This window comes from Rhinopithecus bieti, unplaced genomic scaffold (genome assembly GCF_001698545.2).
Source record: "Rhinopithecus bieti isolate Rb0 unplaced genomic scaffold, ASM169854v2 scaffold_11938, whole genome shotgun sequence".
In the NCBI taxonomy this organism is placed as follows: domain Eukaryota; kingdom Metazoa; phylum Chordata; class Mammalia; order Primates; family Cercopithecidae; genus Rhinopithecus; species Rhinopithecus bieti.
The window spans coordinates 683,576-709,880 of NW_016806961.1; the positions used below are offsets into that span (position 1 = coordinate 683,576).

General features: G+C 43.6%; 1 protein-coding gene across 1 annotated transcript in view; it reads right to left on the reverse strand.

The window, feature by feature from the left end:
* Positions 1 to 13,563: 13,563 nt before the first annotated feature.
* TMEM233 (transmembrane protein 233) overlaps positions 13,564 to 26,305 on the reverse strand; it is a 48,871-nt gene continuing 36,129 nt past the window's right edge. The window contains exons 2-3 of the mRNA XM_017879078.1: positions 25,309 to 25,445; positions 13,564 to 14,356 (exon numbers count right to left, since the gene is read on the reverse strand). Coding sequence (XP_017734567.1) covers positions 14,350 to 14,356; positions 25,309 to 25,445 — 144 coding nt within the window. The 3' untranslated portion in view covers positions 13,564 to 14,349. The remainder of the gene's footprint in view (positions 14,357 to 25,308; positions 25,446 to 26,305) is intronic.

A 26,305-nucleotide genomic window follows, 5' to 3' on the forward strand; every position in this document is an offset into this window, starting at 1 on the left:
TAGCTAAGAGATTCTGTGGGGGCCCAGAAGGGATTTATACCAGACCAGGAAAAGGGATGGGAGCCAGGAGGTCTTCCTGGACCTGATGACTGAAAATTTGAATTTACTCAATATAATCAGAAATGTTGAATGTGCTTGCTGAATTAAATAAGCTAAGATATTGTGGATGACCCAGGATTTCTTCTTTGAGCTGCTTTTCTAATAGTGGCCCTGACTTGGTTACATGAGACAGTGGGGTGTTGAGTTTGGGAATCTCTCCCAAACAGTTGGAGAGATAGGAAAGAACACATGAGCTGTGGATTCTTTATCTGAGCTATGCAGATGCTTTGATGCACAAAGAGAGTTTTAAAACATCCGCTCTAGCTTGAATAAGAGAACGGTGAAAGCATGGGCGGCCCTTAATGTCAAATAGAATCAACAATATCCTGAGGATGCTGCCAACTGCTGATTGGAAAGTCTTACCATTTTGTATCAAGATTTCATGACAAAGAAACTAACATTGGTATCTATCAGCTATTGGCCCCATATTGAAAATCATGGGTAGGGTAGACTCTCCAATTACAAGTGTCTACTTGGGTCCCAGCTGTGTCTCTCAGGGGTCATTTTGTGTTACTTATCTATGTTTTTGGCATCAGGGACAGGTTTCGTGAAAGACAATTTTTCCATGGACCAGGGTTGGGGGAATGGTTTGGGGATGATTCAAGCACATTATATTTATTGTGTACTTTATTATCATTGCATTGTAATATAAAATGAAATAATTATACAGGTCACCATAATGTAGAAACAGTGGGAGCCCCAAGCTTGTTTTCCTGCAGCTAGATGGTCCCATGTGGGGGTGATGGGAGACAGTGACAGGTTATCAGGCATTAGATTCTCATAAGGAGCACACAACCTAGATCCCTCACATATGCAGTTCACAGTATGGTTCGTGCTCCTATAAAAATCTAATGCTACCACTGATCTGACAGGAGGCAGAGCTCTGGCAGTAATATGAGCGATGGGGAGCAGCTGTAAATACAGATGAAGCCTTACTTGCTCACCTACTGCTCACCTCCTGCTGTGCAGCCTGGTTCCTAATGGGCCATGGTACTGGTCCGTGGCCTGGCGGTTGAGGAGTGCTGCCTTAATGTACTGAATCTATCATTTCCTTAATACTCTTTAAAAATGTATTTTTAAAAATGCAGTAGGATATACTGTTCTAGAAGGTACCTGGGACTTTGGGTTTATCCATGTATGGTAAGGCCAATGGATCAGAAGACTATTGCTATTAAAAATATAGTTTTATTACTCACCGTTCCTGATAGGGTTTGGCTGTGTCCCCACCTAAATCTTATCTTGAACGGTAGGTCCCATAATTCCCACGTGCCGTGGGAGGAATTTGGTGGGGGATCATTGAATCATGGCGCCAATGACCTCTATGCTCTTCTTCTGATAGTGAATTCTTACGAGATCTGATGGTTTTATAAGGGGCTTTTCCCCCTTTGCTTGGCACTTCTCTCTCCTGCCTTCTTATGAAGGACTTGTTTGCTTCTCCTTCTGCCATGACTGTGTTTCCTGGGGCTTCCCAGCCATGGCAAACTGTGAGTCAATTAAACCCCTTTTCTTTATAAATTACCCCGTATCAGGTATTTCTTCATAGCAGCGTGAGAACAGTCTAATACAGTTCACGCCATGCCATGCAGAACCACAGGAGAGAACTTTGAGGTTGGTCACAGGCAGAGAGGATGAGAGGAAAGCCTAGGAAAAAGCCTTTATTGTGGTTTTTGCCAGGAGGAATGGGCGAGGCAAGGTACGCAGCTGAACAGGCTTAGGATTGGAGCATTTGAATAATTCAGGCCAGCTGTGGGCTATAGGGGTAGTCCCTAATTGTCTGCTACCTGATCCCGGGATGATTAGGGCAGAGGAAACTTGCCTCTCAGAGTGGAAAAGCCAGAGAGAGGAGGTGGTTCAGAGTATGAGCTCTGAATTGGTTGGTCTGCATATTACAGGAAGGTCGTCTGCTGTCTCTCGGAATGAGCTAACCCTGGGACAGTCTCTTTCAGCTTGGTGAGTCCCCAAGATGTCAAGCCTCATAAGATACAGAAAATGAAAAATGTGATTATACATATACATAGCATAAAATTTATTATTTTATCCATTTTAAAGTGTACGGTTCAGTGACATTAAGTACATTTACATTGTTTTGCAGCCATCATCACCATCCATCCACAGGAATTTTTTCATCTTGCAAAACTGATACTTTATGCCCATTAAACAGTAACTCCTCATTCTATCTTACCCTTGATCCCAGCAACCACCATTTTACTTCCTGTCTGTATAAATTTTGCTACTCCAGGTATCTCAGATGTATGAAATCAAACAGTATTTGTCCTTCTATAACTGGCTTATTTCACTTAGCATAATGTCTTTGAGTTTCATCTATGTTGTAGCATGTATCAGAATTTCCTTCCTTTTTAAGGCTGAATCATATTTTATTGTCTGCATACACCACAGCTGGTTTATCCATTCATCTATTGATGGACACTTGGGTCGCTTCTACCTTTTGGCTATTGTGAATAATGCTTCTAAGAAAACAGGTGTACAAATATTTCTTCATGTCCCTTTGAATTCTTTTGAGTATACAGAAATGGAATTGCCAGATCCTATGGTAATGCTATTTTTAATTTTTGGGGAATTGCCTTACTGTTTTTCATAGCCGCTGTACCATTTCCCACTAGCAGTACACAAGAGTTCCAGTTTCTCCACGTCCTCCTATATTTTCTTCAGAAATTTTATCATTTTAGGTTTTACATGTAGCTCTATGATCTATTTTGAATCAATTTTTATGTATAGTGTGAGCTATGGGTTGAAGTTCATCTTTGGGAATACGGATGTCCAATTATTACAGCATCATTTGTTGAAAACACTATTCTTTCTCCATTGGATGACCTTTGCACCTTTGCCAAAAATCAATTTACAGGCAGGCCATGGCTCATGCCTGTAATCCCAGCACTTTGGAAGGTTGAGGTGGGAGGATTGCTTTAGCCCAGGAGTTTGAGACCAGCCCTGAGCAACATAGTGAGACCCCATCTCTACAAAAAGTAAAAAAAATTAGCTGGGCATGGTGGCATGCACCTGTAGCCCCAGCTACTTGGGGAGCTGAGGCAGGAGGATCACGTGAGCCCAGGTGGTTGAGGTTTCAGTGAGCCATGATTGCACTGCACTCCAGCTGGGAGACAGAGAGACACCCTGTCTCAAAAAACAAAAACAAAAACAAAAAAACTTATCCCAGCTACCTGAGAGGCTGAGGTGGGAGGATCACTTGAGGCCAGGAGTTCAGACCAGCTTGGGAAACATAGGGAGATTCTGTCTCAAACAAAACAAAACAAAAACAACCATATATGTGTAGGTCTATTTGTGAAGTCTCTATTTTGTTCCATTGATCTATGTGTCTGTCTTATCATCAATACCACACTGTCTTTTTTTTTTTCTTTAGGAGACAGGGTCTTGCTCTGTCACCCATGCTGGAGTGCAGTGCATGATCATAGTTCACTGTAACCTTGAACTCCTGGGCTCAAGCCTCCTAAGTGGCTAAGACTATATTCATGTACCACTATGTCTGGCTAATTAAACAAAATTGTAGAGATGGAGTCTTGCTGTGTTGCCCAGGCTGGTCTTAAACTCCTGGCCTCATATGATCCTCCCACCTCAGCCTCCCAAAGCTTACAGGTGTGAGCCACTGTGCCCAGCCTCACACTGTCTCAATTACTGTAATTTTATGCAAAGTCTTGATATCAGGCAGTGTGACTTCTCCAACTTTGCTTTTCTTTGTCAATATTGTTTTAGCAATTCGTTCTTTTGCCTTTCTATATAAATTTTAGACCCCACTTGTCAGTTTCTACAAAAAGTTTTGCTGAGATTTTGATTAAACCATAGAATTATTGTCTTTAATATTTATTCACAGGTTTTGTTTTGTTTTGTTTTGTTTTTTTTTTTTTGAGACAGAGTCTCCCTCTGTTGCCCAGGCTGGAGTGCAGTGGCGTGATCTCGGCTCACTGCAACCTCTGCCTCCAGGGTTCACACCATTCTCCTGCCTCAGCCTCACGAGTAGCTGGCACTACAGATGCCTACCACCTTGCCCGGCTAATTTTTTCTATTTTTAGTAGAGACAGGATTTCACCGTGTTAGCCAGATGGTCTCGATCTCCTGACCTCGTGTTCCATCCGCCTCAGCCTGTCAAAGTGCTGGGATTACAGGTGTGAGCCACCGTGCTTGGCCCAGTGATTTTAACATTTTATACTGGACATTGTGGATAACATAGCAGAGGCTCTGGATTCCATTATCTTTCTTGGAAAAGTGTTGAGTTTTGTTTTAACTGGTAGTGAAATTACTAGTGACTCGTTCTTATGTTACAAAGGCATGGTTTGGGGCTTCTTTTGGTTGGGTCTATTTTGGTTTTGTGCCTTCTACGTGCTAGTTCTTGGATGTGGTCTTTCTGACTAATTTGTGACCCCTCTGGGTTTCAACAGAAAGACTGAGGAGTTTAAGCTCCTCTAATCTGGTGGAACTTGAGCTCCAAACTCTGCCTCCCCAGCACTGATCAATGCAGCTTTTTGCACTCTCCTCCAGATTTTTTGTTTTGTTTTGTTTTCTGCTGGGCTTCACAAATACAGTTTAAGAGTCAGCCAAGGATTTGAGGAGAGTTTATATTCGATTTTTTAGGTCCCTTTTTTGTGGCTCTATCATTTCTGGGATTTCTCTCATCAAATTCCAGCCACCATGGGGGCCACAAACTCTAATCTGTGATTCTGCAGCCTAATAAGACTATTGCTTTCGGCTTGAGCTCTGTTCTCTGTGTGCTATGCAGGCTGGGTGACCCTTCAGAGGAAAAGCCAGGTAAATGTGGATAGTTCCCCTTTTATGAGGATGCTTACTGCCCCTCCAGTTTTCAGTTGTTCTCAAATACCTTCAATTTGTAAAAAATGTTTTGTTCAGAGTTTGTAACTGTACCAGGCAGTGGAATTCGCCCAATATAAATTACTCCTCTACTACTAAAATCCAGAAATCTAATTAGTCTCAGCAGAGTTTACAATTCTAAACTCAGCTCTTCTGCTGAGTTTAGAATTGTAGACTATAGAGACTGAAGAAAAAGCCCCACTGAGCCAGTGTTGGCATTTGATGATCGTATCCACCTTGAATGTCTAAGGAACAGAGGTGTCACTAATGGAATCTACATCATTTTTGAAAAGTTCCACATCAGAAATAAGTCTTAAGAGTGAGATAGCCTAAAAATTACCATCAGAGATCAGTCAAAATCTGCTTCAAAAGCAATAGTTGCTCAGTTTTTATTTTACTGAAAGTTTATTACTCTAGAACATCTTGCTTCTCTTCTTCATCAAAGCTGTGTGATTTTCTTCCAGTTTGTTTCTGGATCCTACACTAACTCAGAGACTATAAATGGCACATAAATATGGTATTTGTCAATTTGTTAGTGAACACTCTAAAGTGTCTTTCTCCATTTCTCCCACTAGGAGGCATCCCAGGCACAAAGGAGGCTGGGGTTCATTTGGGTTTCTCTCTTTTCTCCTCTCCTCTCCCCTCCTCCCCTCCCCTCCCCTCCCCTCTCCTCCCCTCTCCTCCCCTCTTCTCCTTTTCTGCTTTTCTTTTTCTTCTTCTTTTTCTTTTCTTTTGTTTTTTGAGACAGAGTTTCACTCTTATCGTCCAGGCTGGAGTACAGTGGTGTGATCTCGGCTCACTGCAACCCCCGCCTCCTGGGTTCAGGCGATTCTCCTGCCTCAGCTTCCTCAGTAGCTGAGATTACAGGCATGCACCACCACGCTCTGCTAATTTTTGTATTTTTAGTAGATAGAGTTTCACCATGTTGGCTAGGCTGGTCTTGAAGTTCTGACCTCAGGTGATCCTCCTACCTCGACCTCCCAAAATGCTGGGATTACAGGCGTGAGCCACCGCGCCCAGCCGGATTTCTGTCTTCTTGAAATTACTTTTTGGTATAGGTCGATTTTCATTTCCTCCTTCTTTTAAACCATCACAACAAGGAATATGTGAGAAAGTTTTGAGACAGGATTTACAGCCAATACCGTGGTTAGCTTCATCTTGCTTTAAAATTCAACTTTAAATCTTGTCAGATAACAATGTGAAAATAAAGCTATGATGATGGAGGGAGCTTTGATTCAGGTTTCTTCTTCCATTTCTCTCTACCTCTACACCCTCATTCATTCGTTCATTCATTCATTAAATAACTATTGGAAACTTATGTGCCAGGTACAAAGCTAGGGACCAGGAAGCAGAGGTGAACAAGATGAACATGGTCCGTGCCTGCAGGGGCACTCACGATCTGCTGGGAAAGACAGATATTAAATGGTAACTGTGCAAACTGCATCTAACTACCATTGTGATATGACCTTGAGTGAAACTACAGGGAAGTTGTGAGCATGCAAAAGGGAGACCCTCATGTTCTTGAAATGTTGGCATATCAGAGAAGGCACCTCTGAACAAGAGGCACTTAATCTGGGACAAAGGAGTGGACAGTAGCCAGGAGGAAGGGCACATGGGGAAAAGAACTTTTCACTCATTCAACAGATAGCTATAGAGTATCTGCCATGGGCCAAGCCCTAGTCTACATGCTGGGGACACATCAGTGAAGAGAACAGACAAGGTCTCTGCCCACATGAGGTCAACATCCTAGGGGGAGGAGATAGATAATAAAGAAGATAACAAATAAGTTAACAGTTAAATAAACAAAAATATTGTTAGTGGTGGCAAACCCCATGGAGGAAGTAAAACAGGGTGATGTGATAGCAAGTGACAAGGGGTGGGGTGGCTGCCTTAGAGATAGGGGTTAGGTTGGTCCTGTCTGAGAAGCTGTGACCTAGGGCATGGGGGAGAAAGGACCAGCTATGTGAAAATCTAGAAAATGGTGTTATGAATGGAGGAAACAGCACATCCAAGGCCTTGAGACCAGAATGATCTTGTCATGTTTGGGGCCAGTGTGTGGCTACAGCTGAGTAGAGTGGGGGTGAGGTAGAGCATGAGATATGAGAGGTAGCCAAGGGTCTGATCGTGTAGGGCTTTGCGGGTCATCATTCAAAGTTTGGATTTTAAAACAGCGCATGTTCTCACTCATAAGTGGGAGTTGAACAATGAGAACACATGGACATAGGGAGGGGAACATCACGCACTGGGGCCTTTTGGAGGGTGAGGGGCAAGGGAAGGGAGAGCATTAGGACAAATACCTAATGCATGCAGGGCTTAAAATCTAGATGATAGGTTGATAGGTGCAGCAAACCACCATGGCACACGTATACCTATGTAACAAACCTCCACTTTCTGCACATGTATCCCAGAACTTAAAGTTAAAAAATAAAAAAAGTTTGGATTTTAGTCCAGAAGAGTAGATGCTCCAGAATGAGCAGTCCTTTTAACACCGAAGAAGAGAACAGACTCGCTGGCACTAGAGACCATATCTAGGGGACCATCAACTCGTTAATGTTCCTTGGTCTTTTATTCCGAAGATAAAAAAAAAAAATGAAGAATAAACAAAGTTGTGGAAAATGTACTGATTTCACCTATCAAGGATGAAAGGGCAAAATTACAAGAACAGGTTCCTGATCACTGGTCAACGAGGGCAAATGCTTGTCTTAACTACAAAAGAAACACCAACTCAATTACAAACCCTGCTTGTCGAGGCAAAGTAGCATTTTGTGATAGGGGGTTAAAGATGGACCTTCCAGCTTTTAATAATAAAGACCTTTTTAGGACACACAAAAAAAGTTTGGATTTTAAAGGCTGGGTATGGTGGCTCACAGCTATAATCCCAGCACTTTGGGAGGCAGAGGTGGGAGGATTGCTTGAGGCCAGAAGTTTGAGACTAGCCTGGGCCACATAGCAAGACTCCTATCTCTTCCAAAAAAAAAGTTTGAGTTTTAATTCCATGGGCGGTCACTGGGTGTGTGGGTTGGCTTTCAGCAGAGGAACGATGTGATTAAGTCTAGGTTTTGAGATAAGATAACCCTGGCTGCTGTGTGTGTTTTTTAAGCGAATGGATGTGAAAGCAAGATGTAGTAGACAGAATAATGCTCCCCAAAAGATACCCCCATACAAACCCCTGGAACTTGTGAATATGTTGTGTTACATGGTAAAGAGGAATTAAGGGAGCAGATGGAATTAAGGTTGCTAATCAGCTGACCTTAAAATAAGGAGATTATCCTGGATCATCCATGTGGACCCAAAGTAATGACAAGGGTCCCTAGGTAGGGAAGAGAGAGAAAGGAGTCAGAACAAAAGAGATACAGTATGAAAAAGGCATCTTAAGCAGAGGAGATAGATAATAATGAAGAAAATAAACAAGTAGATGGTGACTTTGCTGCCTTTGAAGATGGAAGGGGGCCCTGAGTCAAGAAATGTGGATAGCTTCTAGAAGGTGGAAAAGGTAAGAAAAGGGATTCTCTCTACGAGCTTCCAGAAAGGAATCCAACCCTGCTGCCATCTTGATTTTGTTCCAGTAAGACCCATTTTAGACTTCTGACCTCCAGAACTGCAAGATAATAAATTTGGGTTGTTTTAAGTCACTAAGTTTGTAATAGTTGCTATGCCAGAGAGCTCTGTAAGAAAGCTACTGTAGGCCTGGCGTGGTGGCTCACACCTTTAATCCCAGCACTTTGGGAGGCCAAGGTGGGCAGATCACTTGAGGCCAGGAGTTCAAGACCAGCCTGGCCAACATGGCAAAACCCTGTCTCTACTAAAAATACAAAAAATTACCTGGGCATGGTGGTGCACGCCTGTAGTCCCAGCTACTTGGGAGACTGAGGCAGAAGAATTGCTTGAATCCGGGAGGTGGAGGTTGCAGTAAGCCAAGATCATGCTACTGTACTCCAGCATGGGCAACAGAGCAAAATTCCGTCTCAAAGGAAAAAAAAAAAAAGCTACTGTAATTGTTTAGATGAGCTTTGGTAATGGCTCAAGAAATACTTATTTACCTTCCCTCCTAGGCATGCTTTAGGTCCTCTTTCTTGGGGGTTATCAGGCCATTTCTATATAGGCAGAATTTGACCTTTTATGAGTTCCTCCCAATACTTTCACTCCAAAGTACAACTAGTCCCCATGCATGGGATTCCACATGACCTGGGGGAGTAAACACTTGGTCACAGTGCCAGCAGCAGACGGCTTGGGTGCATCAGTGAACCAGTGTGTGGGTGCAAACTGGGAAAGGCTACACTGGGACAGGAAGAGAGATGAACGCCGTGGCCGGGTCATTGCAGGTTTAACTGGGTGCTCACCCGAGGTTTGGAACAGGTACTCGAGATGAAACTCTCCGATGCCTCATGCAGGCAATGCACAGAGGCAACTGTGTACTTTCCTCTCCTGACCCCTGATAAATAGATGTCTACTGGAATGAATGAATGAATGAATGAATGAATGAATGAATGTATTGGAAAGGGAATTCCTTCTTTCTGTGGCTTCTCCAGCAAGTGTAAGTGATGCTTGAGTCGTCTTTATGCCTGCCTCTCTTTGCACTTGTCCAACCAGAATTCAAAGTGTCTTGGTGCAGGGACCTATTTTTATAGGGCAATTCCCCAGACTGAAATATTCAACACTCATGAGTATTTTTTAAGGATTAGTTGTAACCCATGAGTATGAACATTATCTTACAAGATTTTTTTTTTTTTTTTTTTTTTTGGTAATTGGTGGCCCAGAACTGTCTCTTATATTTAGAAGCCTGAATCTAGGGTTACATATCAAGATACATGCATCGTGCTGTTTTGCTGAATGCAGCTGTCCTGCTGTAGGCCAAAGGTAATTTGCTGATCCAGGAGCTGAGGCCAGCGATTTTATGTCTGCATCTGTTTCTGCCCATAACTTGTGGGCAGAGACAGGGTAACTTCAAGAGCTGTAGCACTATCAGCCTCAGCAATGCAAAGAATGGTAGGACAGACACTGAGCCTTCCTTCCCTTCAGTACAGCCAGTGTGTTCTCCTGCAAAGTGACGGCATAACACTTTGCTCATGCCTCTGTCTGGGCACTCTCGTGTTTCCTTCTCATTGTTTATGTGTATCTGTTCCCCCCACTAGACTACTGCCACCTTCTCAGGGGTCTCTCTTAAACATACTGGAATTTCCAAAGCCCAGCCCAGTTTGTGTGGTTGAGCAGGTGCTCTATAAATATTGGTCAAAGGAGGAGCTGGATGAGAGTGACAACACCATGGGGAAATTGTTTGAAAAGCTATTAGGAGGCCGGGCGTGGTGGCTCACGCCTGTAATCCCAGCACTTTGGGAGGCCGAGGCAGGGGGATTGCCTGAGGTCAGGAGTTCGAGACCAGCCTGGCCAACATGGTAAAACCCCGTCTCTACTAAAAATACAAAAAAACTAGCCAAGCGTGGTGGCACGTGCCTGTAATCCCAGCTACTTGGGAAGCTGAAGCAGGAGAATCGCTTGAACCTGGGAGGCAGAGGTTGCAGTGAGCTGAGATCGTGCCATTGCACTCCAGCCTGGGCAATAAGTGTGAAACTCCACCTCAAAAAAAAAAAAAAAAATAAATAAATAAATAAATAAAAGAAAAGCTGTTAGGTTACTTTTGCCCTGCACATGGAAGGTATAGTAAAAAGCAGCATGCTTAATGTGGACGCTGCTTTTTGTTTTATGTTTTTGCCTAGCAAATCTCTCTCCTTCTTCTGGTAAAAGCACTTTGGTTTTCCTTTGGGGAACCACCCTCCCCGCACCCTCAATCTATAAAGTTTGGGTGGAGCTGACCTCACATTCAGTTCCAGTGATTGAATCCTGACTTCAAGCCTGGCCAGTGAGGGCACCACTTGCCCCTGGCCACAGCATCCATTTGTGTTGGTACAGCGGCTGTACCTGTTTGTTAATGACTGGTATCCATTTTGATAGGTCGGTTTCTGTTTTGTATCAATTGTTCATGATATTGAATTGAACCATTTTTTTCCCCCCGGAGCTATTAGGGAAGAAACTCTTTCCACAGGCATTGCTAAGCTGGTAGGAAAAAGTCCAAAGCTGTTGGCAGTCATCTTGTCCCTGCTAAACTAAAATGAACTCAGCAAGTTGGGGCTGAGACATGGAAAGGGACACGTTCCCAGAAACCCTGAGCACCAGGATCCAGCTGCACCTGAAGCTATCCCTGGAATTTTCCGTTTTGTGAGAGTAAACTCTACTGTTTGCTCTATTTAGCCATTTTTTGTAACTGGCTGATGAAGGAATGTCTTGGCTGATAATACACCAATTCTTTTTTTTTTTTTTTTTTGATACGGAATCTCACTCTGTCACACAGGCTGGAGTGCAGTGGCATGATCTCAGCTCACTGCAACCTCCACTTCCTGGGTTCAAGCGATTCTCCTGCCTAAGCCTCCCAAGTAGCTGGAACTACAGTCCTGTGCCACCATGCCCGGCTAATTTTTTGTATTTTTAGTAGAGATGGGGTTTCACTGTGTTAGCCAGGATGGTCTTGATCTCCTGACCTTGTGATCTGTCTGCTCGGTCTCCCAAAATGCTGGGATTACAGGCGTGAGCCACCGCACCTGGCCACCAATCCCTTTTTAAACTGTGCTTTTGCGAGTGGAGCAGGGGCAATCTTAGCTTTGGAGGAAGCTCTGGACAAGCCCATCATCCCAACAAAGACCATTTTGTCATTCTCAGGGCTTAGGACCTGGGGGACACCCAACAAAAATCAGTGGCCTTCTTGACCCCATGGATCACATTTAATAACAATATTTTTCTTATTTTATTTTCGCTTTAATGGAACCAACATTTTCAGTGCCAAGTAGAAGGACATTTCTGGCCATAAATTAATTCAGAGTGATGCCTCTCTAGCGCCACCTCTGGCCGCTCTGGGGTCTTCCCTGGGGACTGAGGGTTGGAATAGATGAGCTTATTTTGGTTATGGAAATCTCTGGAAAGTGGGGAACCCCAAGAAAACACAATTCACACACTGTGGTACACAGGCTTACTTAAAACCATTTTTATTCTGCCTCTCAGCAACACCTTTCATTTGATTTGGGTAAAAGACCAGGGACCCAAACACGCACAAACAAAAAACAGGATGTCAGAAACAGAAATCAGGATCCAGTCTATTGGAATGATGCTAGAATCTCTGTGTGTTGAGATTTCGTGTCCCTGATTCAACGTCCTCCTGGGACAAGTGCTGGCTCATCACAACATCTGGGTAAAATGACAGGTAGAATCTGATGTTCATCAGCTTTTATTTATTTTTTTGCTAGGGTTCAGTATATGAAAAAATGCTGAAATTCGTATTGGTATAGTACTTAGAACCCCCCCCCCCGCCAATGGTTAGTCACATCTATGACAACAATTAATTCTCATAACAGCGCTGTGAGGTAAGGAGGCAGGCATTCGTATCCCCATTTTGCAGGTGAAGGAATATTAGGCACAGAGAGGCTAAGAAACTTGCCTAAAATCGGCTTGCATAGCTAGTTAGTGGCCAATTAAAAACCCTGCAAAGACAAGAGGGCATTGGAACTCAGATATTGACTCTCAGCCTCTTATTCATTCAATTAGAATAATCTGCCTTTCTGTTTTCTTTTTCTTTCTTTCTTTTTTTCTTTTTTGAGATGGAGTCTTGCTCTGTCACCTGGGCTGGAGTGTAGTGGTGCAGTCTCAGCTCACGGCAACCTCCGCCTCCCAGATTCAAGTGATTCTCCTGCCTCAGACTCCCTGGTAGCTGGGATTATGGGCATGCACCACCATGCCTGGCTAATTTTCGTATTTTTAGTAGAGATGGAGGTTCACCATGTTGGTCAGGCTGGTCTCGAACTCCTGACCTCAAGTGATGCGCCCACCTCGACCTCCCAAATTGTTGGGATTCCAGGCGCCACCATGCCCAGCCAGCATCATCTGCTTTTCTTTTGCTTCATTATCACCATGTTTCTGACATTGATTCTTTGAAGTGACTTTTGCCATATACACATATGTAGTGTGTTAATTACTTGATATTTTCTTGAGTTCTCCTATTTTTCTTAAGTTAATTTATTTGAACAGAAACAATGTATCCTGTCTCCCACTGTGAGAAGCTGTAAATGGAAGATAATAAATAAAATAAATACCATGACACAAAACAATATCATTACATTCTTTCTAGACAGAAGACTCTGAACCTGAGACCTGCTCCTTCTTTGTTAAGAAGGGGAAAGAGCCGTAGTATCTGAAAGGTGTAAAGGACCTGCTAGCACTAAACAGAGACTTTTTCCTTGCTGTAATCAGGATGAAAAAAGAATAGAAAACGGGAAACATTCTTTGTGATTTGGTATTACTTAATGTTGTTCCTAGAAACTACTTAAAAATTATGTTGTGTACCACCAGTGGCACACCCCTTGTGCTCTGTGAGACACTGGGTTGCCGTGTTCTGGCAGGCAGAATAATGGCATCATTGAACCAGTACATTCACACCTAAAGGGTTTACATTTGACAGAAAAGAAATACAATGGGTGGCATTTTCAGGTGGCATCCAGGAAAATCAAAGATCTTGCCTGAGACTTGCTAGAGAAAGAGAGGAGAGAGAGTGAGAAATTGGAAAAAAAAAAAAAAAAAAGCACATTCTATAAATACAGCCAGTTTATTCCCAAAACTGGGATAGAGGAAGTGCTCATGTACCTAGGATTGGCCACTAAGTCCATTCTCAGAGCCTACGTTTGAGCGAAGAGTGAGGTTTTGGTCAAGTCGACCAACGTGGATGTAAGCAAGGGAGGGGGCCTATTTGGAAACGTAAGGATCAAGACAAGAGACCAGAAAAGCCCCTTCTTTGAGTGTTTAATGACCAGATGGGTAAACTCTGGGCATGGGAGTGCCAACTCCCAGAGGAGGAGTTACTGAAGGTTGTAAGAATAAAAGGAAAAGCAAATCCACAACTTGAACTCTACTAGACAATTTTAAACATGCTGCAAACGTTTGTGCTCAACGTCGTAAATACCAGCACCCGCTGCTCTTCCTAGAAACCTCCATCTCCCCCAGTATGGAGATCCCCCGGATCCCCTCAGTGAAAAGTTATGTGATTTCCTGAGGCTCGCCTCTGGAGGAGAGGAGTGGACACAACGGGATTCGCTAAACTGAGACAGTGAGACTTCATTTTTCTTTTTTCTGTTTTCTTTTCATTTTTACAAATCAATGACTTTGGCTGATCCGGCTGTGTAGCTTGGATTTCCTACATTTTGGACTTTTTTTTTTTTTTTTTTTCATGTTCATTTGCCAGGGACCTGCCTCTGGAGAGTCCTGGAGGAAAAGATCTCACAGTCTGAAGTCGAGGATCCATTCCTCAGAAACTCCTTTGGGTGTGTGTGGATGAGGTCCATCCTCCATGCTCACAGCCCACTGACCGCTGGTTCCTCAGGCACTGTGTGGTACAGACAGAGAGAGAAAGAGAAAGATCGTGGGCTGAACTTCTGTGGTTGCCTTTCCCAGCTCGATGCCTTCCTTATTAGATGGCGATGACTCTGGTTAAACACATGCTGAAAGGTACCAGCCCACCTGCACACGTCTGGCTCTAAGCAGGGGCTTCCTTTTGAGAAACATATTCTATTTGGAAAACTTATTTCATCTTACATGTAGGACATGCAAAAAAACAACAAAAAAGAAACAAACAAAAAACCTAATAATGCAGATACGGAAAAATGCCTCTTGAGCATTTCTGAACCTCACTCTCCTCCCCAAGGGTTAGTATAGTAGCACGGTAGCAGTTTGGTGTAAGTTCTCAGGTGTTTTTCTCTGCATTGAAACTGATCAATAAGCATTTAGAAATAGTATACTCATCATGTGTATGTGTTTACATAATGCAATCGTGCTGCAATTTCTTTTTTTGTTTTACTCACTCATTTATTCAATGCATATTTACATGCTGGGCACTGCTCTAGTGCTGATTATAGTAATAACACCCAACATTTACCTAGTGAGTACAGTGTGCCAGGCCCTGGAGTTTGTGCAATTTAACCTTCACAGCCCTATGAGGTAGGCACTGTTATTATCCCCATTTTATGTACGAGAAAACAGAGGCACAGACTGCTTAAAAGATATACCTAAGGGCACACAGCTACTTAGAGGAAGCACCTGGATTGGAACTCCAGCAGTCTAGCTTGTAAATAGGCACTCTTTTTTTTTTTTTTTTTTTTTTGAGACGGAGTCTTGCTCTGTGGCCCAGGCTGGAGTGCAGTGGCGTGATCTCGGCTCACTGCAAGCTCCGCCTCCCAGGTTCACGCCATTCTCCTGCCTCAGCCTCCCAAGTAGCTGGGACTACAGGAGCCCGCCAACATGCCCGGCTAATTTTTTTTTTTTTTTTTGTATTTTTAATAGAGACGGAGTTTTACCTGTTAGCCAGGATGGTCTCGATCTCCTGACCTTGTGATCCACCCGCCTTGGCCTCCCAAAGTGCTGGGATTACAGGCATAAGCCATCACGCCGAGCTGTAAATAGGCACTCTTAAGGGCCATGCTCTATTATTATGGGCAGTAACAGAAATGAAAGTGTCCCTGGAGTTCTCGTGCCAGCAGGGGGAAACAGACCATAGATACATAATTTATCAGGGAGTGGTAAGGAAGAGAAGTAAAACTGACTAAAGGGATAGTCTCTTTGCTAACGTAATATAAGAACAAGTGCCAGATGGAGAGATGGGAACCAGCTGAGTGGCTTTTAGGAGGAAGAGAGTTCCAGGCAGAGGCAACGGCAAGTGCAGAGTCCCTGAGGCAGGAATGTGCTTGCATTGCTCTGAGAGAAGACTCTGATGTGGCTGAAGTGGAGGGAGTAAAAGGGAGAGAGGGGAGATGAGGATGAGGAAGGGGAGATGAGGATGGGGAGGCAGCAGCCAGATCATGCAGGGCTTGTAAAATCATAGTAAGAAGGATGTCTCTACGTGTATACTTTTTCAAAAAATAGAGACGGGATCTCACTATATTGCCCAGGCTGGTCTTGAACTCCTGGGCTCAAGTGATCCACCTGCCTTGGCCTCCAAAAGTGCTGGGATTACAGGTGTGAACCAGGGCACCTGACCCTGTCCCCATGTTTAAACTGCAGTGTGGTATCCCATCATACGAATATATCACTCCTAATTTAACCTGCCTACTGATGGACATGTAGGTGGTTTCAAGATTTCTCCTACTGCAAACAAAGCTGCAATGAACATCATTGCACACCTGTGGTTCCCAACCCTGGCTGTGCATTAGAGTTACCTGGAGAACCCTACAGTCTACCAATCCCTGGTCCTATTACTGGAGATTCTAATTTAATTGGTCCAGGGTGGGCCCTGGGCATTGTTTTTAAAATTTTTTTTATTTTAATTTTTTGAGACAGGATCTTGCTCTGTCACCCAGGCTGGAGTACACTGGTACAATTATAACAGACTGCAGCCTCGACCTCTTGGGCTCAAGCTGGCCTTGCACCTGAGCCTCCCAAGTAGCTGGGACTACAGGTGCATGCCACCAAGCCCAGATAATTTTTTTAAAAAAATTTTTAGTAGAGATGAGATCTTGCTATGTTGCCCAGGCTGGCCTCCAACTCCTGAGCTCTAGTGATCCTCCTGTTTCTGCCTCCCAAAGTACTGGAATTACAGGCATGAACCACAGTGCCCAGCGGTATTGGCATATATTTAAAGCTCCCCAGGTGATTCTAACACATAGCTAGGGTGAAGCTTTACTGTGTTACGTGCATTTTTGTGCACCTGTCTCTAAGGTGGATACTCAGCAGTGGAATTGCTGGGTTGGTGGGTGCCTGGATTTTATATTAGATACATCCAAATTGACTTTCCAAAAGACTGTCCCAGTTTCCTCTTTCACCACCAGTATAGTGTCCAATTTTTCACATCCTGGCCAATCTTGATATTCCCCATCTTTTTAATTGTTGCAATCTGCCAGACAAAAATATGTAGTATTTTTTGTTGTTGTTGCTTTAATTTGTGCTTTCTTGATTACCAGTGAGGTTTAACATCTTTTTAATGTTCATTCTGATTTCTTCATCAACATGTGCTAGCTTATATCCTTTTCAAAGCAAAAATCCTTCCATTGTTGCTGGCAACTTAGGTCTGATTTGTCTCTACCTCAGCTTATCTGAACCATCACAGAAAGACCCTTCTAACCTTCTGGAAATAGGTAACGATTCCCATTTTTCATTATGGAATCACGAAATCTCTCTGCACAAAACAATTTCCAGAAAGCCTTTCCCCAGCCAACAATATAGAAAAGAAGAGGGATTTGCTTTTAAGCTTTTGCAAAAAGGTCAAGTTCCTGCTTCATGTCCACCTTGATATGTATGTCTCATTCCAATTCTGATGCAATTGAAGGATATTTTGAGGCCAGGAAAGGATTCATTTCAATTTGCTTAGGAGAGAGGAGCTTTCCCAGTACAGAATGGGTCAAGATCTTCGAACTCTTTCCCAGCACAGAATGGGTCAAGATCTTCGAACTCTTTCCCAGTACAGAATGGGTCAAGATCTTCGAACTCTTTCCCAGTACAGAATGGGTCAAGATCTTCGAACTCTGTGCCTTCTAATGAGACACAGTCATGGGACCCTTATCCCTGTTTAGAGGTAAGTTTTTCCTTAATGAAAACCTTGGGAAACAAAGGCTGTTGTTGTTAAGAATGGCAAACAAGCGTTTTTAACACACAGGTGTGTACCTGGCTGTTTATACCTCAACAAGACCACTCAGAGACGTACATTCAGGGGAGTTGCACTGTACGTGCATTTAACTTATGGCAGATCGACTATTTATGTTCCTCAAAAAGAAAAAAAGCCACAGAGCTGAAGTTTCTGACTGCCGCCCTCCTCAATGATCATGAGCACAGATGGGGATGTCACGTCTATTCCTTCTATGTGAGCCCAGAGTGTGGTTCCAGTGTTGAAACAGATGCCATGAACCCTAAACCCAGCCACATACTTCAGCTGACTCTCAACCCAAGGAACAGTCACCTCTTCCAACACTGGAGACATTCACTGGCTATGCTGGGCTGATCAAGATACCATGTGTGAGTCTCCAATAGGGTGCCCTCCTTGGATACTTCCAAGATTAAGTTTGATTATACTCAAAGCTCACCTTGTGCCCTGACATGAGAACCCTACTCCTGAGTAACAAGAAACTCCACTGTATTAGCAGGGTCATCTGAGAATGTCATATTTGTCACAGAGGACATTTGTCTCATACCCAAATGTTGTCATGGCCAAATTCCACAGAGCATCAGATAAGAGAACAAGAGCCTGATCTCAGGGAGACAGGAAAAGACCTGGGTGTGGCGGCTCAACCCTGTAATCCCAGCTAACTCAGGAGGCTGAGGTGGGAGGATCACTTGAGGCTGGGAGTTCAAGACCAGCCTGGGCAACATAATGAGACCCCTGTCTCTAAAACAAAAACCAAAAACAAAAGGGAGGGAGGAAGAGAAAATTTAGGAGGTGTGTAAACTTTCCAGGGAAGCAGCAATAACTGAAGCTTCTACCAGATACCTTAGGTGTGATATTGTGATAAAGAATGATAAATATTTGGTCCCGGCATCTGGTTCCTGAGACAGAGCTCCTAACACCCTTGTAGACTGGGTACTAGGAGAATCTTTTGTTTTGATGTTTTGTCTTGACTCTAGTTTCTGACACAGAGCTCCCAAATTCCTTGGAATTTCCTGGGTGATAGGACTATATTTATTCTAATGAGGCAACTCTTGGTGGGCCCCTGGATAGCCTCAGGTTGTGGGTGGGTTGCCAGGGGAACTAGCCATGTAATTAGAAGGTTGGAACTTCCAGTCCCACCCCCTAGACTCCAGGGAGGAGAAATGGGCTGAAGGTTAAGTTGGGCACCAATGGCCAGTGATGTAATTGATCAAGCCTACGTAATGAAGCCCCCTTGCAAACCCAAAAGGACAGGGTTGGGAGAGCTTCCAGATGGCTGAATGTGTGGTGGGACCTGGAAGGTGACACACCTGAACAGGACATGGAAACACCACACCCTTCCTACATACCTTGCCCTATGCATCTCTTCCATCTGACTGTTCATCTGTATCCTTTGTAATATCCTTTGTAATAAATGGGTAAATATAAGTAAGTGTTGCCTTGAGTTCTGTGAGCCACTTTAGCACATTAATAGAACCTGAGAAGGGGGTCATGAAAATCCCCAACTTAGAGCCAGCCAGTCCGAAGTGCAGGTCACAACCTGGGACTTGCAATTAGCATCTGAAATGGGAGGCAGTCTTGGGGGACCAAACCATTAACCTGTGGGATCTGACTCTAACTCCCAGTAGATGGTGTAGTAATTGAGCTAAATGATAGGATACCCAGTTGGTAGTCACTGGACAATTGCTTGGTGTGTGGGAGAAACAAAACACACTTGGTCACAGCTGTGTGTTGTGTTGAGTGTGTAAGAGAAGAAAAACTGTTTATCTTTTTATCTTAGGGATGTAAAAAAGTCTTGTTTGTGGCCGGGCGCGGTGGCTCAAGCCTGTAATCCCAGCACTTTGGGAGGCCGAGATGGGCGGATCACAAGGCTAGGAGATCGGGACCTCCGAAGACCATCCTGGCAACACATGAAACCCCGTCTCTACAAAAAACAAAAAACTGAGCCGGGCGAGGTGCGGGGCGCCTGTAGTCCAGCTACTTGGTAGGACTAGGCCCCCAGAGAATGGTGGGAACCGGGAGCGGAGCTTGCCATGAGCTGAGATCCGCCACTGGCACTCCGCCTGGGCGAGCAGAGCAAGACTCCGCCTCAAAAAAAAAAAAAAAAAAAAAAAAAAAAAAAAAAAAAAGTCTTGTTTGTTGGCACATGTCCACACAGGCAAGAATGTTCTTCATTAAATGCAAAGTCCTAGAATAGTAGTTCTGCAACTTTAGAATATTTAGAATTATTTTTCGGGGAAGGTGGCTTGTGATATTTCCAGGCTACTCAGGAAATGGGGTCCAGGAACTTGCATTTTCATAAACATCCCAGATGAATCTGTCCTAGGTGGCTCTGAGATTTGTGCTTTGAGAAACATCACTAGAATAACCTAACCTTGCTTGAGTCCTCAAGGTATCAGCAGGAAGCAAAAGCCTGCAAATAGTTTGGTTTTGACTAGGGATTTGAATGACTAGGATTGATAAACGGATGGCTACTATATTTAAACATTTCACCTGTGTGATTTATTGCTTCACTTTCCCTAGCAACTTGAGGGCGGAGAGTTTTCTGACTTTGAAAGACTGCAAGTCCATGATTCTGTCTGGACAAGAACAATTCTCTGCTGTCAATGCAGGATTCTATCTAAAATGGTTTAATATTTCAGTTGAATAATTTCCAGCTCTTAGGAATTTGATGTCATGAAACCCTATGTTTCATTGCCCCAGCCACCACGTGGCTTACGTAGATATCCTGTAACATAGGATGAATGAGAGCTTTTCATGAGTTTGGGTAAAGACTATCATGATCTGAGACTATGCCAAGGAAGTAAACTACCCGCGATTTCAACCATTTGAGATTTCAATCTGTTCTCTAACACACTGGCTACAGCTTTCTTGATAAGGATAAAGAATGATTTTTTTTGAAGACAGGGAATTTACCATTTTTAAAAGGCAGTAGTTTACTTCAAACAGGTTTTTTGTTTTGTTTTTTTGTTTGTTTTGTTTGTTTGTTTGAGACAGGGTCTCCCTCTGTTGCTCAGGCTAGAGTGCAGTGGTGTGATCATGGCTCACTGCAGCCTCAATCTCTGGGCTCAAAAGATCCTCCTGCTTCAGCCTCCCGAATGGCTAGGACTACAGGTGTGCACCACCAAACCCAGCTAATTTAAAAGAAATATTTTTTGGAGCAACAGGGTCTTGCTATGTTGCCCAGGCTCGTCCTAAACTCCTGGCCTCAAGAGATCCTCCCACCTCAGCCCAAGGTATTGGATTACAGGTGTGAGCCATCACACCCAGCCCCCAGACAGCATTTGGAAATGAATAAACTCAGAAAACTCACAGATTCATGGGTTTTGGGTCAGGCTTCGACTCCTCTAATGTCAGATTTTTCCAGCCCCTCTGTGGAAACAGATTGTTACAAAGGAGCCTGCCTGTGGGCAGACCTGCTAGGTGGTAACTCCATTCCCCTCCCTAGCATTGGGTTAGACATAGCAGATTAGGATGATGAGTTTGCTGTAAATGAAAACTGACCAGTCCATGAATGGCCACCATCTGCACGTTCTTTCTTGTGGACTTTGATGCAGGATATTTGCCAAGGTTTGGTAAAGACTGTTCTGCCCGCCACCTGCGTCTGAATCCTCAGGTTGGGAGCAGGGGCAGCTGAAAGATGCAGATGTTCTTGAGCCCCACTTCTGATTTAGCAAGTTGGAATCTTTTGAGGTGAGGCTCGGATGCTAACTTTTTTAAAACCTCTCCAGGTAACTCTTATGGAGTGTAAAGCTTGGGCACTTTTGCCTTAGAAGTTTCACATTGCCATTTAGTTCCTCCCATAAATGAGGGCTGGAAGATTTAGTTTCAAAGGATTACTGAGAAATTGGCCATGTTACTTGGAGGACAGATTTGATTTCATTCTCTAACGGTAGTTATTTTCTGCCTCCTTCCTTCTTTCTCTCTGTCTCCCCCCCGCCCTCTCTTGCCCATACATGCATATGACAACGCCTTTAAATTTGAGTTTCTCCATGGAACTCTCTTTTAAAATGTATTTATTTATTTATTTTTTGAGACAGGGTCTCACTCTGTCACGTAGGCTAGAGTGCGATGGCATGACCATAGCTCACTGCAGCCTTGAATTCCTGGACTCACGTGATCCTCCCATCTCAGCCTTCCAAATAGCTGGGAATACAGGTGTGTGCCACCACGCCCAGCTAATTAAAATTTTTTTTTTTTTTGTAGAGATGGGGTCTAGCTATGTTGCCCAGGCTGCTCAAGGAACTCCTAGCCTCAAGAGATCCTCCCATCTCTGCCTCCCAAAGTGCTAGGATTATAGGCATGAGCCACCGTGCCTGGCCTGTTTTCTTTCATAACGGAGGGAAAGGCATCTAGAAGGAATTTGACCCTACAGATGGGGAAATAATTCAATTCTCACTTTATAGTTAGGGAAATTGAGGCAGAGAGAGTTTAATAATTTGCCCAGAGAGCCTATGTGGTAGAAGTAGGATCCTGATAAAGCTGGTATTAAATCATAGGCTCTAACCATTGTGAACAGTGCCTTTTAGGAAGAAGGAACAGAGAGGCTACTCCTTCTCATACCTTTTATTCCTAAGAAAGCTTCAATCACAAGCAGAGACATTCAATCACAAGCAGAAACACATCATCCCCAGATAAAAACACTTATATTAAAATTGGAGAAAGTCTACATACGAATGCTTCTAGATCCCTTCCAACACTTCTTGGATGGAGTTGCCATGAGCAAACTGGTCTTTGAAAGCAGACTGTCCACTAGAGACTGCAAAGTAGATAGTGTCTAGGCTGCAAATATTGTTTCTGTGTTTTAGTAATGTGAATTGCTTGTCAATATCTAAAAAAAATCGGATTTTACATAAAATTCCAGATTTCCAACATCTCTTGAAAAATGAGCCCCATGAGGCCTGCATGGTAAGTGGTTACAGTTGGAGCAGAGTGGTGGCTGCTTTCTTTAAACTGTGCTTTTGAAATTACCATGGTCCCCACCACTTCTTACTGTCCTATAACCAGGCTACCTCATGTATGTCCTTTCCCTGACCCCTGTACTCCTTTGATTTTGTGAACCTTGGCCCTGACTTATCACACATTTCTGTAGGTTGAAACCTCACCATACCATTCCCCCATAAATAAACCCTGGAGTTAGCCACAAAGCAAGTACCACTTACTGGCCTTTGTTACTGGGTGTACTGGCAAGGACATATTGACTTAGAGGCAGTGCAGAGTTTGGCTAAGAACACAGCCTGAAGAGTGACACTATCCTGGTTTTAAATCCTACTTTTTCCACTAACTAGCTGTGAGGCTTTGGGCAAGTCACTTTACCTCTCTGAGCCTCAGTTTCCTCATCTGCAAAATAGGGATAATAATACCTATCTACCTCTTGGGGTTGCTGTGAAGACTCAATGAGGATTAATTCATGCAAGAGCTTAAAACAGTACCTGGTATATGTCAAGGTCTATGTTAGTGTCAGCTGCTATTATTATGACCCACTTAGCTCAAACACTAATCTAGGCAGTATGCATTTTCACAAGTTCCCAGGAGCCAAGCCAAGGCTTGGCCTCATTCCCTTGGAGCACTGTCCTTTGTTTGGCTCATAAGCATAAAGCCTTGAATTCTATTTAATGACATCTTGAATTCTGAGGTCCTTTCCTAGTAACATTGATAATAATAGTAATAATAGGATTAATAAATGTTTACATTTTTGTGCACCCACTAAAGAACAGAGACACCAACTTACACATTCTGTGAGTCATCCAATTAACCTTACAATAGCTTTATGAAATGAATTATTCTCACTTTACAGGTGAGGAAACTGAGGTTCAGGAATGTTAAACAATTGGCTGAAGGTCTCACAGTGAATAAGTGGTGGCTGGGACCTGGGTCCACGCAATCTGGTGCCAAAACTGCACCATTAAACTCACACTCTGTGGCTCCCCTGCTCACAAGTTCACAAGCACCTTACACTTTCTCTTAAGAATATAGTCAGATTCATTCACATGTATTCTCCAACCATCTTCCTCTTCATAGGCCAACATCAAATTTGCCATCCTGCAGGCAAGAAACCATGAGTTTCCTTTCATGTTTGAGTGTCCTTTTCTCTTTTCTTTGGCCAAAGCCATTTAATTTTCTTTTGTGACACTTCCTGTTTTGATATCTTCCCCTCTACCCAGCTGCCACTGATTGTTCCTGGATCTGCCTTGTTTGATAGGAAGTGGATCTACCATGACATCTGTTACTCTCTTGGTTGCCAAGGTTGGGTTGGCTGATCTGGAATGTCAAAAGAGGTCTCATTCCTCCCTCACCCACCTGGGTAAGCCTCCTTTGTCAACCAAGAGAAAGAGGTTGACCTTCTCAGCTCGATGGGTGTAGGACTTTGGTCAAGGGTATAGGAGTAGCCATGCCGCTCTGACAGAACAGTGAAAGAATTTCTCAGCATTCTTGTCTGTCTTACCAGAAATTACATAGCAAGACAGAGATGGATCTGGGCTTGTCATTTCCGGGTCTGGGTTGCCTACCACATGACCTTGCCGTCTGTCAAACTTCTGATGGAAAGTGTTATTGATTCTAGCAGATGGAGCCCATCTGAGCTGGTTAGAGAAATCAGAATAAATTGTCCCAGTTCAGAGGGACAACACATCAACAGCATCCATCTTTTTATGAGATGAGAGTTCATTGCCAATACCAAAAATATATGGTGACCCTTCTGCCCTTAAACTAAAACAGTTATGCTAGTTTGATGCAAGTAGGAGTTTATTTAGCAGATGATGTTCTAGGGCAGAGCAAATAGCAATCCTAAATATCCCATTTACTCTCCCACATTTCCCACCCTCTTACAGTTAGGTGGGATTATGTGACTGATTTCAGTCAATGTGAGCCTAAGCGACATTTGTCGCCAGGCAGTAAAAAGCCCATGTGGGATTCTCCAGTCTTCCTCTCCCCCGCCTTTGCCTGAGGACACCTCATGTTCTAGATCTGAAGTTGGCAAACTACAGCCCACAGACAGATGCCTGTTTTTGTAAATAAAGTTTTATTGGAACACAGCCATGCCTGTTCATTTCTATATTGTCTATGGCTGCTTTTGTGCTAAAATGGCAGAGCTAAGTAGCTGTGCCAGAGACCATGATCGGGACCATATGGCCTACAAGGCTTAAAAGATTTACTATCTGGCCCTTTACAGACAAAGTTTGTTGGCTTCTGTTCTAGACAGAGCAGCTACAAGATGGTGGAGCTTTGTATAGCGTGGGACCCTGTGTGACTGTGTGGAGGAGAGACCTTCTACTGACCTATATGATCCATGTAACGGATCCATATTGTTGATCCAAAGAAGGATCCAAATCTTCTTTCTTTATAAATCACTCAGTCTGAGGTATTTCTTTATAGCAATGCAGAATGGACTAACACACTACTTTTGTGCTACAAAGACTGAGTTGAGTATTTGGGACTATGTCCCTCTGTCTAGAGAATGTAGGGCCTGTAAGGCCAAAAATATTTACTATTTGGTCATTTACCAAAGAAGTTCACCCACTCCTGCACTAGAAGATCCACACTGTTGCTGTGTCCCCCTGGACTGGGACAAATTTATTCTGAGAAGAAAACATGAAAACCCTTTGGCTTGGGGTTGTTACTGGAGCATAACCTAATCTACCCTAACAGATTCCAATGGGCATTCGAGAAAGGGCAGTTGACATGGTGAGGGATTCAAAAGGCCTACTTACTTCCTTGTGAAGTGAACTGCACAAGAAATGCCGATGATGAGAAGGCCAATGATGATGGAGGCGATGGCTACCCACTTAGCATTCCGCCCAAGCCGCCTGGCTCCTTCGTAGTCTCCGTCGTTGTAGCTGTTCAGAGACTGGGGGACACAAGGGAAGAGCTGGTGATGACAGATAACCCACAGGGAAAGGGATGGAGGTACTCAGGCTGTCCTGATGAAAAGGCTCCAAGAGCCCTCTGGTGACTTTGCTCATCTCACTGACAGGCTGCTAAACAAACAGCACAGTCATCCCCTCCTCCAGGAATCCTTCCCTAAACGCTAAGGATGAGTTAACTGCCCCCTCTGTATTTCCTGATGACTTTTGTCTTAGCATTTACATAATAAGATTTTGTCTCTCCCACCAGCATGTAAGTGTGACGTGGGCAGGGGTCATCATCTGTCTTTTTTCTGTTTTTTGAGACAGAGTCTAACTTTGTCACCCAGGCTGGAGTGCAGTGGCACAATCTTGGCTCATTGCAACCTCCGCCTCCCAGGTTCAAGCAATCCTCCTGCCTCAGCCTCCCGAGTAACTGGGATTACAGGCGCCTGCCACCACACCCAGCTAATTTTTGTACTTTTAGTAGAGACAGAGTTTCACCACATTGGCCAGGCTGGTCTTGAACTCCTGACCTCAAGTGATCCACACACTTTGGTCTCCCAGAGTGCTGGGATTACAGGCATGAGCCACCATGCCCAGCCATATATCTTGTTCAGCATGGCATACCAGTGTCAAGTGCAATACTTGCCATGTAGAAGATGCTGGATAAGTATTTGTAGCATAAAAGGACAAATGAGTATGTCTGTCTTGTTCACTAGAACAGGAGTTTGCAAATCATGGCCCGTGGGTCAAATCCAGCCTGCTGCCTGTTTTTGTAAATAAAGCTTATTTGGAACATAGTCACACTCATTTGTTTTTTTTTTTTTTTTTTTTTTTTTTTTTTTTTTTTTTTTTTTTTTTT